The sequence below is a fragment of the Penicillium pulvis genome (assembly GCF_028828015.1).
Source record: "Penicillium pulvis strain IBT 33274 chromosome Unknown contig_7_segment1_segment0, whole genome shotgun sequence".
In the NCBI taxonomy this organism is placed as follows: Eukaryota; Fungi; Ascomycota; class Eurotiomycetes; order Eurotiales; family Aspergillaceae; genus Penicillium; species Penicillium pulvis.
In genome coordinates this window covers 1,632,962-1,649,654 of record NW_026643079.1, presented here as the reverse complement: position 1 = coordinate 1,649,654, position 16,693 = coordinate 1,632,962, and the positions used below count along the sequence as shown (strand labels likewise).

The following is a 16,693-nucleotide window of genomic DNA, read 5'->3' as shown; positions in this document are numbered from 1 at the left end:
CGAGTACTCGGCCCCGCGCTTTTTTTCTTCACATTCTGGCAACTCCTTTCTTCTTGATCTCCTTCTTTCCCCCCAATCTTTCCTCTTAAAAAAAACATAGCGGGTGTTTTGCACAAATAGGTACGTTTCTCGACTTCCCTCATTGGCACAATTCCTCTTCTCTTTTTTCTTTCCTACGGCAAATGGCATTCGAGCTTGCCCCTCTATCACTATAATCACCGAACCAAGATCTAACACTCCAAACCCGCTACAGATTCATCATGCCCTCTACTACCTCCCCTGCCGGCAACGGCAACCAGTCTGCCAACGACAACATTACCCGCTTCGCCCCTCCCAGCCGTGTTCTCTCTCCCGCAAACCACGCTCTCTTCCACAACAAGACACGATGCTTCGTATAGTAAGTCCGCACGCGAGGCCTCGGGGCCTCGAGCCTAGCCAAAGAAGTGGAACAGAAGAATTGACTGGTAATAGTGGCATGCAACCCCGAGCCGTGCAGGGCATGCTCGACTTTGACTTCATCTGCAAGCGCTCCACTCCCTCCGTCGCCGGTATCATCTACACCTTCGGTGGCCAATTCGTCAGCAAGATGTACTGGGGTACCAGCGAGACCCTTCTCCCCGTCTACCAGGACACTGAGAAGGCCTTCGCCAAGCACCCCGATGTCGACACCGTCGTCAACTTCGCCTCTTCCCGTTCCGTCTACCAGTCCACCATGGAGTTGATGCAGTTCCCCCAGATCCGCTCCATTGCCATCATTGCTGAGGGTGTTCCCGAGCGTGTAAGTACATCCCCAGGGCTCAATTGCAATTGCAGTTCAAAATCTGACAAGAACCTGCAAATAGCGTGCTCGTGAGATCCTTGTTGCTGCCCAGGAGAAGGGTATCACCATCATCGGTCCCGCCACCGTCGGTGGTATCAAGCCTGGTGCTTTCAAGATCGGTAACACTGGTGGTATGATGGACAACATTGTCGCCTCCAAGCTCTACCGCAAGGGTTCCGTCGGTTACGTCTCCAAGTCCGGTGGTATGTCTAACGAGTTGAACAACATTATCTCCCAGAACACCGACGGTGTCTACGAGGGTGTCGCCATTGGTGGTGACCGTTACCCCGGTACTACTTTCATTGACCACTTGCTCCGCTACCAGGCTGAGCCTGAGTGCAAGATCCTCGTCCTGCTCGGTGAGGTCGGTGGTGTTGAGGAGTACCGTGTGATCGAGGCCGTCAAGAGCGGCGTCATCACCAAGCCCATTGTCGCCTGGGCCATTGGTACTTGCGCCAGCATGTTCAAGACTGAGGTTCAGTTCGGTCACGCCGGTGCCTCCGCCAACTCTCAGCTCGAGACTGCTGTCTACAAGAACAAGGCCATGCGTGAGGCTGGTATTGTCGTCCCCGAAACCTTCGAGGACTTGCCCGAGGCCCTGAAGGCCGTTTACGATGCCGAGGTCAGCAAGGGTAACATTGTCCCCGCCGCTGAGCCCGTTGTCCCCAAGATCCCCATTGACTACTCCTGGGCCCAGGAGCTCGGTCTTGTCCGTAAGCCCGCTGCTTTCATCTCCACTATCTCCGACGACCGTGGCCAGGAGCTTCTGTACGCCGGTATGCCCATCTCCGACGTCTTCCGGGAGGACATTGGTATCGGTGGTGTCATGTCTCTGCTGTGGTTCCGCCGCCGCCTGCCCACCTACGCCAGCAAGTTCCTGGAGATGGTTCTCATGCTCACTGCTGACCACGGTCCTGCCGTCTCCGGTGCCATGAACACCATCATCACAACCCGTGCTGGCAAGGATCTGATCAGTGCCCTCGTTTCCGGTCTGCTGACCATTGGTTCCCGCTTCGGTGGTGCGCTGGACGGTGCCGCTGAGGAATTCACCAAGGCCTTTGACAAGGGCCTCAGCCCCCGTGACTTCGTTGACTCTTCTCGCAAGGCCAACAAGCTGATCCCCGGTATCGGCCACAAGGTCAAGTCCCGCAACAACCCCGATCTGCGTGTCGAGCTTGTCAAGGAGTTCGCCAAGAAGCACTTCCCCAGCACCAAGCTGCTCGACTACGCCATTGCTGTTGAGACTGTCACTACCTCCAAGAAGGACAACCTGATCCTGAACGTTGACGGTTGTGTTGCTGTCTGCTTCATTGACCTGCTCCGCAACTGCGGTGCCTTCACTCCCGAGGAGGCTGAGGACTACATCCGCATGGGTGTCCTCAACGGTCTGTTCGTCCTGGGTCGCAGCATTGGTCTGATTGCCCACTACCTCGACCAGAAGCGCCTGCGCACCGGTCTCTACCGTCACCCCTGGGACGACATCACCTACCTGCTGCCCACTCTCCAGAAGGGTGGTGCCGAGGGCCGTGTTGAGGTCAACCTGTGATTTTGTTCATGATTTGCAGCGCCGTCCGCTAGTGGCATACAGTCCATCCTCTGATTGGAGGATGGTGGAGTTTGGATGGTTGATCCATTTGTTTTATTTTTGTCTGAAGCAGTTTTTGTGTCTGCACAGCCTTTTCTAAGGGTACAAACCGGCCTTGACTGGCGATGCCACATGAATTAACAAAAAACGGCACGCCAAGATAGAAATCGGTGCCCATGCCCGACTACGGATTCTTGATTTAATTTGTTTAGATGACTAGACCTCCGGGGACCTAATGAATGCCCTTGCATGATGAATATAAGCAAGCCATTGAGGTATACAATTTTCACTTCATTCCATATTACATAGGACGTATCAAAGTAGAGAGAAATTCCGACACTAGATATTCTGTCGGCAAATGCAGATCAATCCTGTGTTGGCCTTCACTAAAGCTGTGGAATTTCCTTATCTTATCGTACCCACCTCTTTTTCGCGCCCTCAATTTCAGCCTCTCCATTTCCATACCACCACTCCATTATCGAGAAGAGACAATACGCAAAATGGTCCGCCTCAAGAACCGATATCTGCTCATAGATATCCTCTACCCAGATCCGGCAACATGGCCCTCCACCACGCCCAAATCCACAAGCACATCTACCTCCGCACAACTGGCCATCCACTCGCCCACATCCGACGCGCTGACACCGGGCCTGCTCGCAAAGATGATTCGTGAGGAAGTCAGCGAGCTATATGGTGATTGCGGTGTAGGAAAATTGGGTGGTGCTTCTGCAGGAGGAATTAATGGTAGGTTCAATCTGTTTCATCTTCCTTTACTTAGGATTCTATGGTTCTTCTTTCTCCCATACTCTAGACCTACGAAGGGGAGAGAAAGAAACAGGGCGGGAGAGAAGAAATGAGACTGTGTGTTGCGTTACATATACTAACCTCAATCCAGTCAAATACCTCTCCCCCGCAACATCAACCGCCATTCTCCGCTGCCCCCGCGCATCCTTCCGCCTCGTCTGGTCCGCTCTTACATATATGTCGCATGTTCCCTCCACAAACGGCGATGCATCTCAGAAGCGACCAAACGGAGGTCGGGAACGGGGATGTGTATTCCGGGTTTTGAGAGTGTCGGGAACAATGAAGAAGGCTGAGGAGGAAGCTATTCGGCGGGCAAGGAGGGAGATTGTTCGGATTAGAGGAGTCGAGGAGAAGGGTGTGTTGGGGGATTTGGTTTCGGGTGTTGGTGGGGGGAAGGAAGTGGCCATGCAGGGTGTTATGGACGTGAGTGATGATGAGATGGAAGACGAGGATTGAGCATTCTCTATATCCATCCATTGACTGGATTGAGACTTCCGGGGCTAGGTCTATACCTCGACGGTTGGAGCTTGCCTGTACGATTAATGATACCCCTACTGAGTGGCCATATCATGGCATATGCGATATTATACATTGAATCTTTTAGCCGCTTATCAGAACGATTATATTCACAAATCATTCCTTTCGGCGCACTTTAATCCCGCTATCCGGCATTGAAGATTTCCAATTTGCCAGTTCTTCATCCTCGTCCATTTCATCCGGGTCTCCATTGACAGCCTTGTGAGCTTCCTCGCGCATTCTCGCCTCCTCTTTCAACTCCTCCCTCTCCATATCATCATATTCATCCTTCGCGTCGAGCCATCTCTCCTGCACATCCCTCACATCCGTAACACCCATTCCTTCCCGAACAGCAACCTGCCAGACCGAGTCATTCGCACCCTCTGCAGGCCCAAATGCATACCCTGACGCGCGATCAATAGCTCGTAGCAGATTCATCATGCTCTTTTTATCCTCAACGGCCAGCGTCTCGAAGCTGACGAGCCCGAATTCCTCCACAAGTGAGATGATGGCCTCGTTCAGAGCGCTGAATTTGCTGTTTGTGAGACGAGAGTTTTCGGCTTCGAGATGAGGGAGGAGATATGAGAGGTCTTGGACTTCAGTGTAGAAGTCTAAGTTGAAAGGCAGGTCGTTGTAATTGGAGAGGTTGTCGATTTTGGTGAGGACGTTGAGGTGTGGGAGGTCTAGTTGGAGCATGGCGCGCAGAGAAAGAAGAAGAGCGGAGATGTACATTGAGGGTAGCGTGAGGGTGTAGGAATCGATGAGGTGGATTACTATTAACTGTTGCACAAGGATGGTCAGTGAGGTGCTCTTTCCTTGATGTCGGGACTGATACGAACTCGGTAGCCCAGCTTTTGAATCTGGAAGAAGATGTTTCGTAGAGACGAATGGTGTGTGAATAGCTCCACCTGTCCGGGGCAGTCGAAAATAACGTAATCCTCTATAGATAAAATCATCAGTTGATCAGATCAAATTATAGGCGAGTGAGGCACAAACCTCCGAGCTCTTTCAGTCCGCCCTCCAACCAAGAATAGTTCTCCTCTAGCTCCTCGAGAGCATATAGTGTAGCTCCGTTAGGCCCAAGATGATCCTCCTCCATGATCTCTTCCAGAGTCACAAGATCGCGCACGTCCAGCGCGCACGGGTATGAGGTCTTGTCGTTGGCGGGGTCGAGGTTAACAATGGAGCATTTTCGGCCGATGGCGCCTAAGAACTGGTGCATGCCATTGCAATAGGTGGACTTCCCAGCTCCGGGAGGTCCGATAACCAGCTGGGCAAATGGCATCCTGAAGGTCAAGGAATAATTAAAATCGAAATTGTAGACACGAGTTTCAGCTAGATCGAGATCTTTTTTCTTATCAGAAAGCGCGGGGGACGCGGGCGGTAGGTGAGGGCAGAAAAGCAACTGCGGTGTAAAGCTGCAGCTAAGCCGCCAACTTGCTTCCGTTTACAACGTTTGCAACCCTTCACAATGGCGTCCAGTGAGTGGTTCAAAGCTTCAATACAACCGATTGGGTGGTTTCTGACTTATTCACAGATCAATTTACGCTGGCCTCGCCACCGACCGATGCTATCTCTGCCTTGAAGTTCTCCCCCGAGTCCGATTCGACGCGGATTGTAGTGTCATCATGGGATAAGAACGTCTACGTTTACGATCTGCGCGACGAGAATGGCCAAGTGGGAGAAGGAAAACTCTTGCAGAAATTTGAGCACCGCGCTCCTGTGTTGGATGTTTGCTTTGGCGAGAATGAGAACGAGATTTATACCGCTGGATTGGATTGGGATGTGCGCAAGTAAGCAACCCTTCAATGGAGCTTTATATGAGCTTTTTTACATCGCTGAACTTGAGCTTGTTGACTAACTATCTCAGAATTGACCTAAACACATCTCAACAAACCGTTATTAGCAGCCACGAAGCAGGTGTGCGCAATGTCGTCTACAGCCCTGAACACAAGGTCATTATCTCAGGCTCATGGGACTCTACGCTCCATGTATCCCGCACAGACACCGGCACAATCACCGACTCCCTACCTGCCGTGATTCCGCTTCCCTCCAAACCCTTCTCTATCTCCCTCACAGCCACAAAGCTCGTTGTCGCCATGGCATCGCGTGCCCTCCACATCTACGACCTGAAGGCTTTGGCCCTCCTCACTGCACAGTCTGACAGCACCTCAACCAACGGTAACCGAGTGGAGGTCGAGCCTTGGCAACGACGTGAGAGCAGTCTCAAATTCATGACACGTTGTGTCGCTTGCATGCCAGGAGACACCGGGTATGCCTCATCCAGTATTGAGGGACGTGTTGCCGTTGAGTGGTTCGACCCTTCGCCTGAGTCCCAGGCGCGGAAATACGCTTTCAAGTGCCATCGTCAGACATCGGACGATGGAGTCGACGTCGTGTACCCCGTTAATGCACTTGCTTTCCATCCCGTTCATGGTTCATTTGCGTCAGGAGGTGGTGATGGTGTGGTCGCTCTGTGGGATGGTATTTCCAAGCGCCGCATTCGTCAGTACCAGAAGTATCCGTCTAGTGTCGCTGCTGTGGATTTCAGCGCCAGCGGCAAATACCTTGCTATCGCAGTGAGCCCCGGGTTTGAGGACGGCAAGGATGATATTCCGGAAGGAGTGGTGAAGATCTATGTGCGCGAGTTGAGCGAGACAGAGGCCAAGGGTAAAGGTGCGAAATAAAGAAGATCGATGCTAGCACGCCTTTAAACCTGAATTTCAGTCAGGTAGTATACATATCCCCAACAAATATGGGGAGATGTATAAGTCGACCTAGGGATCGACAACGGAGGAAACATAAAGCAGTCTTTTTGATACCACCGAATCTAATGAGCCAATTGATCCAAATCCACAATAATCTATACATCTCTTCATTTCTAGATCCCCTTTCTATAAGAATGGGATGACTATCTTGGTATCATCATGCTATATACGTAAACCAAATCCGAAAATTAAAATAAAGTCACCATTTGAGCCTTCAAGCAGAGGCCATGCGCACCGACACCGAGCCGTCAGGCATACCAAAGTAAGCAGCAATAGGACGCTGGCCACCAATACCACCAGCAGCGGTAGCCTGAGGACCGGTCAGACCAGAGAAGATACCGACATCAAGAACTCCAGCAATCTCCTTGATCTTCTTCGATAGCTCGTTAACCTCCCAGACACCATTCTGTCCAGAGATCTTGCCGGCAGCAACATCAGCCTGGGTCAGCATGACAGGGAAAGGAGCATCAACGATGAAGAAGTCCTGATCCGTCTTACGAGGGCCCTCCTTCTCGTCCAGGTTGGTACGGATAACCGGCTCAATGCTACCAAGTTCCTTCAACTTGTCCAGAACACGGTAAGCGGCAATGGGGGCGACCTCAACAGGAATGCATTTCCAGTTGGTAAGAAGACGGTGCTGGAGCTTGCGCGAGTCTAGCAGTAAAAAAAAATCATCAGCGTGAGTCACATGCAAAAAGCACTTGGCTTTGAAACTCACCAGCAACGCAAATAAACTCCTTCGCTTGCATCGCAACCAGCTTCTCCTGGAACAGACAAGCGCCGCCACCCTTGATACAGTTAAGGTCGTCGTCGACCTCATCCGCGCCGTCGAATGCAACATCCAACACCACGCCGGGGGGAATAGCATCGAACTCAACGGCCGTCAATCCAGCGCCGATAATCAGCTGGCGGGACTGGTAGCCTGTCGGCACGTAGCGGGTAGCAGCAGTATCGATACCAAGGGCCTTAATAGCCTCGACGACGTAGATGATCGTGGTTCCGCTACCGATACCAACCCAGCGAGCATCCTTGGGGTAATGGTTCGCAACAGCGGCCTGTGCGGCAGCGCGCTTAGCAGATTCGACGTCGATCATAGTGGAGTGGAATTGGGCCCGGAAGGTCGAGTGGAGGGGTAGAGAAGGCGGGGATAGAGAAGGATGTTGTCGTGAGAAAGTTTTGTGGAGGCGGGGCAGGGTTCGCGGAAGAGAGGAAAGTCGGGTGGAGAGGGAGAAAATGGTGCAGATTTGTGGACCCATGGAAGTCAGCTTCCGTACATAAATTGCGCGTTTTTGGGACTTCTGCTCGGATTAGTGCCGGTCAAGGTTGGGTCTGCACTGTAGCGTCATTGGCGTGAGAATGTGGGGGTTTTGATTGTTTGTGAGTGGTATGGGAAGTTGGAAAATCTACTTTTCTACACCAATTTATTACGTAGGCTGGCACTTTTCAAGCGTCAATTTCTATGGTTTCGAATGTAATTTGTTTGAAAGATACTGTAAAATTCTACTATGATTGATCTGGTCTAATAGCAGCTTATGACATACAAGTTGTTCTGGAACACTCGGATCATGCCACCTGTGTTGCATCCTTCTGCATGGTTGGTAGGCGGCACAGTTGCAGAGAGGCACGACTCTACCTAGTGTAGATTACAATTCTGGACTATTAAGGCCGCCTTTTAGGAATGAATCTCTCAAAATATTTGTTTTCTAAGATTATCTATGATAGTCTCATTTTGGAGATATACATTGTGAAGACATGTGACAGAGACTGTATGCCCAAGTATCGTCCAGGTTTCCTCGTATGTACTACCTGGAACATAACATTGCGGGCATGTTTACTTACTTGCTAGATGATTAATCTCAAAGTGTGAACTCTGAACTTTGAATTAGTAACCTCTTATTGCACAAACACTAAGTTTCACTCACAAAACTCCACTCGAATGACCTCGAATATATTGTCTTCACTCCCTTCAGTCGCTTCGGCAGTCGTAATCTCCTTCCCATTTGTCGAACGCAGCGATTGGTCATGAGGAAGGTTGAGGAAGGTGTACTGGTAGGGACCCTGATATTCCAGGTAGAATGTTTGAGCAGATGGCGACTCCAAACAAGAACCAGATCCACAGTTGAGGTATTGCTTCGTTGCCACACATTGAATCTGCGTAGTGTTGTCCCCCATATCTTTGAACTTCCAGATTTGACTGGCCTTGCCAACGGGAGCTCCGAAGGTAGGGGTGGTATTGTTTCCTTGTCCATTTAAGACCAGGTCCTCGCCATTGAAGTTTTGCTGGATACGGTAGAGGCCGAACAGACTAGCACCAAGTGTCTGGGTGCTAATTGCGAGGATAGTAGCAATCGAGAGAGAGAATTGCATTTTGTCGTGTGGGTTGGCTGTGGAAGTGGTTGAGTTGCAGGGAACTCGGAGTCAAGGGATGGGCTTATTAAATAGATGGAATTTGGCTGACTTATTTTTGAGAATCACACATTTACAGGGGATTGAAATGATCTAATGTAGATCTGATCTCAGCTAAGAAAATCTCTACCTATTGTAGTACTAGAATATTTATTCTCGACAAAGCCTTAAAGATCGGATGTTTGATCGGACTAATATGCAGGGGAAATGCATGTTTCACAAATGTATTGGATTTGCTTGTTCTCCACCGCGGGAAGAACTTGGTTTTTCTTTGTCTAGAATTGAGCCAAGTAGAGTAAAAGCTAACACTCAATGGAGAATTTGTTAAATATTACTGTCACTAGTGAGTATATGACGTGAGCGGGTTGGCCATACTTCAGCTTTTAGTCATATCCAACAACTGGGTTGTGTTATATGTTATTGAACTTTGGAAAGCTGGAAGCTCAAGAATTTCTAAAGATCATCGGTCCTTATAAGTTAGACTACCTAAGCAACCTTTGTAATGTTATTATATCAGATAGACCGTCATACGCACAGTGACTAGCGGGAAGTTGCCTCCACATGTTCCCTGGTTTGCAATAAAACTGCGAGCGCAGGTCTATTTGACTTAGACCTTGAAGTTCCCAGATGGTCCCCTAGTACCTAGTAATATTATAGCGTATTTTACGTAGTCAGGTTCTGAGGCATGATAACAAACAACTCCTGCTTATTTTACTCAGAGTTCCCAGGCCGAACTATATATTCATCAACCTAGGCGTTTGTCAACTGGAAGACATGAATTGCTTTTCATCTACATAAATATGAGCCCAAAATAACTTGGTGTCTTATGACGTCTTTGGAAAAGAACATAATCTCAAAGTGCAAGTAATTTATCACGTTGGTGATTTGAAAAAACATGGCATCATTGAGGCTATTAGTGCCTCGAATCTAAGGCTGCTGATCCCCACCGCTTAGTCAAACCGATGCGCATCAACAACAAGAAAGCGACTTCATTCCTTACTCAACATCAAAGACTCAGAAGAAGAAGGCCAGGGAGCAGTAAAGGCTCAGTTAGAATAATTTTTTCTTGTGGAACTGTGTGGATGATCTGAAGAATAACTTCCATCTCTGCTCTTCTTCCCCACCTATCAGTTCAACATTATCAGACCATGGCCGACTCCTTCCCCGCGACCATTTCGGGACCAACATCCAAGGAACGAAAATATGATCGCCAACTCCGATTGTGGGCAGCAACCGGGCAACAAGCCCTTGAAGATGCGCGAGTGTTGTTGGTGAACTCCGATGGCCCTCTCGGCTCCAGCAGCACCGGCGTTACGGGTGTTGCAGGCGTGGAAGCACTCAAGAACCTGGTACTACCCGGAATCGGTGGATTTACCATCGTGGATCCGGCAACAGTTACTGAAGCTGACCTGGGAGTTAATTTTTTCCTTGAGGAAGGGTCTCTCGGGAAGTCGCGTGCTGATGAAACATGTCGGCTGCTGCGAGAATTGAACCCCGATGTGCAAGGGTATTCGTATTCCAAAGTATGTATCCACTGAGACCTCACACCCTGAAGTTCAATGTACCAAATACTAATATTTGATTCTAGTCTATCTCTGATCTCCTCACAGATCCGGATTTCCTTTCTCGGCACAAGCTGGTCATTATCTCCGGCCCAACTAAGCGCTCTACTCTAGAGCCACTTTGCCAAAAGGCACAGGAACTAGAAATTCCAGTGTTGTACGTTCACTCTCTCGGGTTCTGCGCAACCTTCTCATTGCAATTGCCTACTGAGTTCCCCATTGTGGAAACTCACCCGGACCCAGAGTCAACACAAGACCTGCGTCTCTTGAACCCATGGCCCGAACTCGCCGCAGCTGCCGGATCGCTGGGTGACCTGGAGAGCATGGACGACCACCAACACGGCCACGTACCTTACATCTTACTTCTTCTCCGATTCCTCTCGCAATGGAAACAATCACACGGAGCTATGCCAGACAACTACAAAGAAAAATCTGCATTCCGCGAATTCGTTCGCTCAAACGCACGCACTAAGAACGCCGAAGGTGGCGAAGAGAATTTTGATGAAGCAGTCGCCGCCGTCCTAAAAACAATCTCCCCCTTCAGCTTGCGCAGCTCTATCCGCGAGATCTTCGAAATGCAACAATGCCAGCAGCTGACTACGAACTCCGCCGATTTCTGGGTTATCGCCTCTGCCATTCGCACATTTTATAACGCGCACGGTGTGCTACCTCTGCCGGGCTCACTTCCTGACATGAAAGCCCAGTCGGCAGACTACGTCGCCTTGCAAAATATCTACAAGGCCAAAGCACGGAAAGATGTGGAGGAAGTAACTGCGACCATCCGTCAACTTGAATCCCAACTCGGGCGCACAACTACTATCCTTGATCGGGAGGTTGAGGTTTTCTGCAAGAATGCAGCGCATATCAAGGTCGTTCGCGGACGGGGAATCGCCCAAATTAACGAGGATACCGATGCTGTTACGCTGAAGGCGCTGCGTAGTGGACTCGCTATGCCTGAGTCTCTCGCATCAATTTTCATTGCATGCCAGATTATCGATGCGGTCGTGGATGAAATTCAGAATAAACCGGCACAAAACCAACTATCTGTTGATGATGAGGGTCTCTGGGTTGCGCAGAAAGAGCGTATCCTCGCTCTGCTGGCCCGTGATGACCCAACACCCCTTGACGAGGAAGCACAGGAGAGCATTGACAATGCTATCCAGGAGATTCGCCGTGCGGAAGGTGGTGAGCTGCACAATATTGCGTCACTGGCGGGTGGTCTGGTCGCACAGGAGTCGCTTAAGGTTCTGACGAGACAGTACGTTCCTCTAGACAATACTTGCGTTTTCGATGGCGCTCGAAGTCGGAGTGAGATGTATCGCTTCTAGAAGGGCTGGGATAGAACAGTCCTCGTACTGGAATCGTTCCACGGTCAATTTATGATTTATGATTCGTGGTAGCCTGGTATAGCGCATTACGAGAAATGAAATGCATAGTCTGTATGATCATGCCATGAGGGTGTATCATTTATATTTGCAGTAGATGGCTGACCAGCCGGTATTTTGATGCGAAACGTATTGTACATCCGCCACTGCCCACTTCGAGGCGGTGGGCTTTGGCCCTGGGTATGAAATAAATTCGCCGATCGATGATCAGGTGGCTTTTCAAGACACAGCGTAAGAGCAAATTGCTCAAACAAGCCAAAATTCGATCACCGTAGTAGGCCAACACCAAACCATGGCGTTAACAGAGAGCCCTTTTGAGTTCAATTGTTCAAGATTGAGTAATCTGAATGATATATCCATCACCTCCTTCTCTGCTTAGAAAATCCATGCTTCTTACCACCAGATGGGATATGTTTAGCATCGAATAACTTCTCTTTACCAAACGCGGCATCTCCAATGCGCAAAAAGCTAGTGACACCCTGATCCACAACCGCTAAAACAACATTGCGGTATCCATGACGCAAACGCATATACAGCAAGCGCTCCATTTTCTCACCAGATGGCGGATCGAGAGGCGTGCTTTCTAACAGTGCGCCAAGTTGAGGAAGTGTTGGGATTGATGTTTGTTCGCGAGTATTGACGACGGCAATTCTGAAATCTGGCGTCGGAAGAGCGGTCTTCTTGATCACGTTTGTGGGCTTGTAGACGTGGAAGACGACTCTGAAGGGAGCTATTGTGTCCAGGGGATCCCGCTGGGGCGCAAGAACAGGGTCGTACCATGGGATCAGTTCCATTTTGCGGTATACATCGCCTGGTGATCATTGTTAGCTAAATAGTAAGGCATGCATGCGATAGTCAAGATATACTCACTGTAGGTGCGATGAATGCCGCATCCAATGACAGGACCAGCTGTCGTGGATGCTGTGGACATGGGATCATGGATCCAATCCGAAATGGAGGCCAGAATACCTGCGAGCCCCGGACCGCGGTGTCTCAATTGTTTCAGTTGTGCGTATGCATCCTTCTTCTCATTATTAGAATCCTCAGGCTTGGCAGCGTCATCCCATCCAGGTGCCCGGAAGACAGTATATCCCAACCGCTTCAACCCTGTGAAGACCGAGTATCTCTCAAGAGTCAAACCGCCCTGTCCCATAAAACAAGCGTATGCCGCTTGCAAACTCATCGGAATCGAAACCTCGTCCTCGCTAACGTCGCCACCCATTTCCGTGGTCCCCGTCAAGGAGGTCGGCCACCTAATGTCCATGCTTCCTCTCTCAATCATATACAGAGCCTCCTCGGGTAACAGCCACACGCGATTCCACCGATCTGTCTGCCCTGTATTCTGAAAGAATTTGCCCTTGGGATTTGGGATACAGACACAGGCGTCCGGCGAGATGTTCATGCCCTTTCCTTTATCCTTAGGAGTCTCAACATATTGCGGTGGCGGTGCAGGGCCATCAGGCGCATAGAAACCTATGACTCGGTTCTTGGGATTGTGAATGCGCGGGTGAGAGAGCGCATTATGCATCGCCTGTCGCGAGGCGGAGAGAACATCGGCCTGGAACTCGGTCGGGTTGGGCTCGAAGTCCTTTTCGCCACGCTTGGGTAAGCTTGAAGAAGCTGTGTCGCCAAGGCTACTCAAAATCCTTTGTTAGTAAAACGAGATAGTAAGTGGTAAGCGGCGCACGTACAAACTTAGGTGGTTTAGTAGGCGAAAATCCTGGGTCTCGTCTGACAGATCTACCTCGATCTGGGGCGCTTCGGCCGAGGTAGAGTTAATGACCTCCTCGTCTGCATCAGCCATTGTGTATGGTGGAGTGTGAGCAGAATGGAAGCTCGATGAACTGGGTCGCGGCGAGAATGAAGTCCAGAAAATCGGGCTTATCGATAAGCCTCCCACATTTGCCGATAACGATTATCAGCACCTATCTTTCTTCTCCATTCACTGTACATATCAACATTCACGATGGCATCATCCTCGCCAAGACAAGTGGATTACAATGAGACATTGCGCAAAGTCAGTTCTACTGGAATCATTATGACTGAAGTCAAATTAATAGGTTGCAGATTTCCAACAGTCTAGAAAATACACTCAACACCTTTGGGCCCGCCTCGAGGCAGTACCATGCCGTGCTTGAGATCTTGAAAGAATGCCTGCGAAATATCGAGGATGACAAGAAGAAGAGCGCCGAATTGGTGGTCGATCCGGATATGCTGAGTGTTGCAATGGGGTTTCTGGAAATCAAAGAATGATGGCGGGGCTAGAGTTGTTTTTTGATACCCACATTATTTGGCGAAATCACTGAAATTAAACATTTACATTTCAATCCGCTTAGCCGGACATATTAATAGATCAGATGAAGGGTGGAAGCGCGAGTATCTTCACATACAAGACCCCAGATTTGAATATGGAATCAAGGACAAACCAAGTATCTCGTAGACTAGGATATCTCGCAATACAACGCATCTGGGACAGCCATCAACACCCCGTTTCCAGGCTAAATATGAACAAGCTTCCGTTGCCTCTCAACAAACTCCAAGCTTTATGCAATCGTAAGACATGATAATGACGTGGGCTTCTGGAACATGACCAGTGCCACAAAGGTGACTGCCGGGGGCTAGTCTCCTCTGGCCTTGAGCTGTGGTGGAGCTGGCCACAGGGTGTTTCTTCCGTGTCAATTCCGTGTTGACACGGAGAACCAATTAGTGTACTCTTGTATTTGAGAGTATTCATTTGGAGGATCAGGATCAATTTCTCGTAGATGGCGTTTCAGTCAATTAGTAGTTTCTTCTGGTTTGCAACCATGGCGACGCCAATGTGACTGAGGGCATTGGGGTCATTGGGTCGCACGATCGACGGAAGTGGCAGCATCGGGTTATCAGGGTTGACATGGGCTGCATCTCGAGCTGCTTGCTCGATCGCCTCCATCTCTTCTTTACAACCGGCATGATCAAGTGGACAAACCACAATCGGTTGTCTGATGGTAATATCTCGTGCAGATGTCAAGTGAGCCTGGTTATGATTAGATTTGTGTCGCTTATGATCACATCAGACGACTTACTCGAACTGTGAGGTAATACTCGATTTTATACAAAGAGCCAGTGGTCGTGAACCCGCTCACGCCATACATGGGAAACGCTGTGCGATTGCGTGGTAAGATGCCGTCCGAGTCTCGCATATCCTTTGCGGGGAACACAAGTCCCATATTCGTAAGGTATCCCGATTGGGGTAATCGCACACCCACAGGGTCGGTCTTTTTAGCCAAAGTTTTGACCTTGCGCTGGGGCTCGTCACCCTCATGATTGTAGACAATCTCCTCATCAATACCGATCGTGATCTTGTTGATAGTGACCTTGCGAGCTTTACCCATCCAATCCTGATTTGGTGACAGCTTTACATAAACACTGACCGGATCTAGGGGTCCGTAGGACCACCGCGGGAGTGAGATGGCCAGTGTCACCAAATGGTCTGATACGCGCTCTGCCGACTCGGGCCGATTATACATGCCAAAGGTAGAGAGTGTGTCGTAGCGGGCAATCGGGACTGGGAAGGTATACTTCCGTTGCTCGGAGTGACCCTGCTGGACCATCACCATCATCTCGTAGAATGTCTCGGCAGTGCGGCTGGGTAGCTGTAAGCTCGCTGGGGGTACCCGTCGTGAGGAATCGCGGCCCCCACGTCCAAACGGAATAAATAGCACAAACGGCAGATCCATGGCGATGACTTCTTCATGTTCCTTGCCTGCAGGACATCGAAATAAGAGCATTTCCTTGCCAACGATCTCTGTGATTTCTTTGCGAGGCGGAGCAAGGCGCTTCTTCGTGACGGAGTCGGCAGATGGGTGGATGGTCTCGCGGCGGAGGAGGGCAATGGTGACAAGGGAGACATTGACCGGCGCAGAAATTCCAACACTCGGACGGATCTCAACTTTCCCTTCAATCCGAGGCTAGATAGGATGAGTGGTTAGCCATGTCGTTGACCGCCAAGGGAGCTCGAATTTCACTTCCCGCAACAGAGCGGTTGTGTGGGCGCTTACCATGGTTGCAGATATGCCCGGGTAACCGATCAGAAAATTACCATTTGCTGGGCCTGAAACGCGCACAAAGGCGGCCATCTCGATAGCGGGTTTCGCGCACCACCATGGGCACGCGGAGGGGGCGCGAGGAAGTTGTGGGGAACCTGCGAGCTAGACCGGGGCCGTGTCGCACGGTTCATAAGGGTCGATGCGGCTGCTCTATGGGCCTCGGAGATGATCTCTTGTTTTCGGGTCTGCTCGAGGGGTGACAGAAAGTCCCTTGAGAATCAGGGTTGGGACAGGAGAGGTGTGGAGAGCGGTCGGGAATCGCAGATTAGCTTAAATGGTTCATGTGGGGGGCAAGAATGGTAAGAAAAGACGATCAAAGGGCGAATCCCAGCCCCATTTTACCGCCGCTAGCTTGAGCCTCGATTGCATCATTGATCTCATGAATTAGAGATCAGATCTACAATACCATTCAACCGCGGACGGATTTTAAGACTATCTGCGTTTAAATTGCCTTCGGGAGGCTCGTTTCTACTCAGGAACCCTGGCACGTCATAGTTTAGGAAACTAGATCCACCAGCTATATCACATTGCCAAGACCAGAAAAAAAGAAACCAAACCACCTGCAGATTAAATCTCAATGGGCTTAGAAGAAAGAAATTGAGTTTAATCCTTTGTATACATCTGCATAGATCTGGGCCCGGAAAGTGAACCATGGACGCTTTGGCCAACCTAACTTTTCTCTGGTTGCGGTTGCCAGGCGACACATGACGCTCCACTTCCGAACCTGTACATCATCAACCCCACCGTCACATCATCGCAGAT

The 16,693-nt window shown here is 50.0% G+C and overlaps 10 protein-coding genes across 10 annotated transcripts; 5 read left to right on the top strand and 5 right to left on the bottom strand.

The window, feature by feature from the left end:
* Nucleotides 1–260: 260 nt before the first annotated feature.
* Nucleotides 261–2,366, top strand: N7503_008566 (uncharacterized protein; the record flags this gene model as incomplete). The annotated part of the gene is made up of 3 exons (XM_057068113.1): nt 261–397; nt 472–778; nt 843–2,366. 3 exons carry the CDS (start codon nt 261–263, stop codon nt 2,364–2,366), a joined length of 1,968 nt encoding a protein of 655 aa, XP_056918968.1.
* A 539-nt stretch (nt 2,367–2,905) lies between these two features.
* N7503_008565 (Rpp14/Pop5 family protein) lies at nt 2,906–3,665 on the top strand (the record flags this gene model as incomplete). Its single annotated transcript, XM_057068112.1, has 2 exons — nt 2,906–3,149; nt 3,301–3,665. 2 exons carry the CDS (start codon nt 2,906–2,908, stop codon nt 3,663–3,665), a joined length of 609 nt encoding a protein of 202 aa, XP_056918967.1.
* A 177-nt stretch (nt 3,666–3,842) lies between these two features.
* Nucleotides 3,843–5,010, bottom strand: N7503_008564 (GTPase GPN2; the record flags this gene model as incomplete). Its single annotated transcript, XM_057068111.1, has 3 exons — nt 3,843–4,505; nt 4,565–4,665; nt 4,722–5,010. 3 exons carry the CDS (start codon nt 5,008–5,010, stop codon nt 3,843–3,845), a joined length of 1,053 nt encoding a protein of 350 aa, XP_056918966.1.
* A 186-nt stretch (nt 5,011–5,196) lies between these two features.
* N7503_008563 (WD40 repeat domain-containing protein) lies at nt 5,197–6,412 on the top strand (the record flags this gene model as incomplete). Its single annotated transcript, XM_057068110.1, has 3 exons — nt 5,197–5,206; nt 5,263–5,518; nt 5,596–6,412. The coding sequence occupies 3 exons, from the start codon at nt 5,197–5,199 to the stop codon at nt 6,410–6,412; spliced, it is 1,083 nt and encodes a 360-aa protein (XP_056918965.1).
* A 295-nt stretch (nt 6,413–6,707) lies between these two features.
* N7503_008562 (ribose-5-phosphate isomerase RKI1) lies at nt 6,708–7,792 on the bottom strand (the record flags this gene model as incomplete). Its single annotated transcript, XM_057068109.1, has 2 exons — nt 7,212–7,792; nt 6,708–7,147 (listed from the first exon to the last, which is right to left on the bottom strand). The coding sequence occupies exons 1-2, from the start codon at nt 7,747–7,749 to the stop codon at nt 6,708–6,710; spliced, it is 978 nt and encodes a 325-aa protein (XP_056918964.1). The 5' UTR covers nt 7,750–7,792.
* Nucleotides 7,793–8,407: 615 nt separating this feature from the next.
* N7503_008561 (RICIN domain-containing protein) lies at nt 8,408–8,860 on the bottom strand (the record flags this gene model as incomplete). The annotated part of the gene is made up of 1 exon (XM_057068108.1): nt 8,408–8,860. One exon carries the CDS (start codon nt 8,858–8,860, stop codon nt 8,408–8,410), a length of 453 nt encoding a protein of 150 aa, XP_056918963.1.
* A 1,187-nt stretch (nt 8,861–10,047) lies between these two features.
* Nucleotides 10,048–11,789, top strand: N7503_008560 (NEDD8-activating enzyme E1 regulatory subunit; the record flags this gene model as incomplete). Its single annotated transcript, XM_057068107.1, has 2 exons — nt 10,048–10,422; nt 10,488–11,789. The coding sequence occupies 2 exons, from the start codon at nt 10,048–10,050 to the stop codon at nt 11,787–11,789; spliced, it is 1,677 nt and encodes a 558-aa protein (XP_056918962.1).
* A 416-nt stretch (nt 11,790–12,205) lies between these two features.
* Nucleotides 12,206–13,650, bottom strand: N7503_008559 (tRNA-splicing endonuclease subunit SEN54 family protein; the record flags this gene model as incomplete). Its single annotated transcript, XM_057068106.1, has 3 exons — nt 12,206–12,657; nt 12,717–13,480; nt 13,538–13,650. The coding sequence occupies 3 exons, from the start codon at nt 13,648–13,650 to the stop codon at nt 12,206–12,208; spliced, it is 1,329 nt and encodes a 442-aa protein (XP_056918961.1).
* A 162-nt stretch (nt 13,651–13,812) lies between these two features.
* Nucleotides 13,813–14,099, top strand: N7503_008558 (uncharacterized protein; the record flags this gene model as incomplete). The annotated part of the gene is made up of 2 exons (XM_057068105.1): nt 13,813–13,863; nt 13,914–14,099. The coding sequence occupies 2 exons, from the start codon at nt 13,813–13,815 to the stop codon at nt 14,097–14,099; spliced, it is 237 nt and encodes a 78-aa protein (XP_056918960.1).
* A 517-nt stretch (nt 14,100–14,616) lies between these two features.
* Nucleotides 14,617–16,193, bottom strand: N7503_008557 (arrestin C-terminal domain-containing protein; the record flags this gene model as incomplete). The annotated part of the gene is made up of 3 exons (XM_057068104.1): nt 15,884–16,193; nt 14,909–15,793; nt 14,617–14,859 (listed from the first exon to the last, which is right to left on the bottom strand). The coding sequence occupies exons 1-3, from the start codon at nt 15,959–15,961 to the stop codon at nt 14,617–14,619; spliced, it is 1,206 nt and encodes a 401-aa protein (XP_056918959.1). The 5' UTR covers nt 15,962–16,193.
* Between the last annotated feature and the right edge of the window lie 500 nt (nt 16,194–16,693).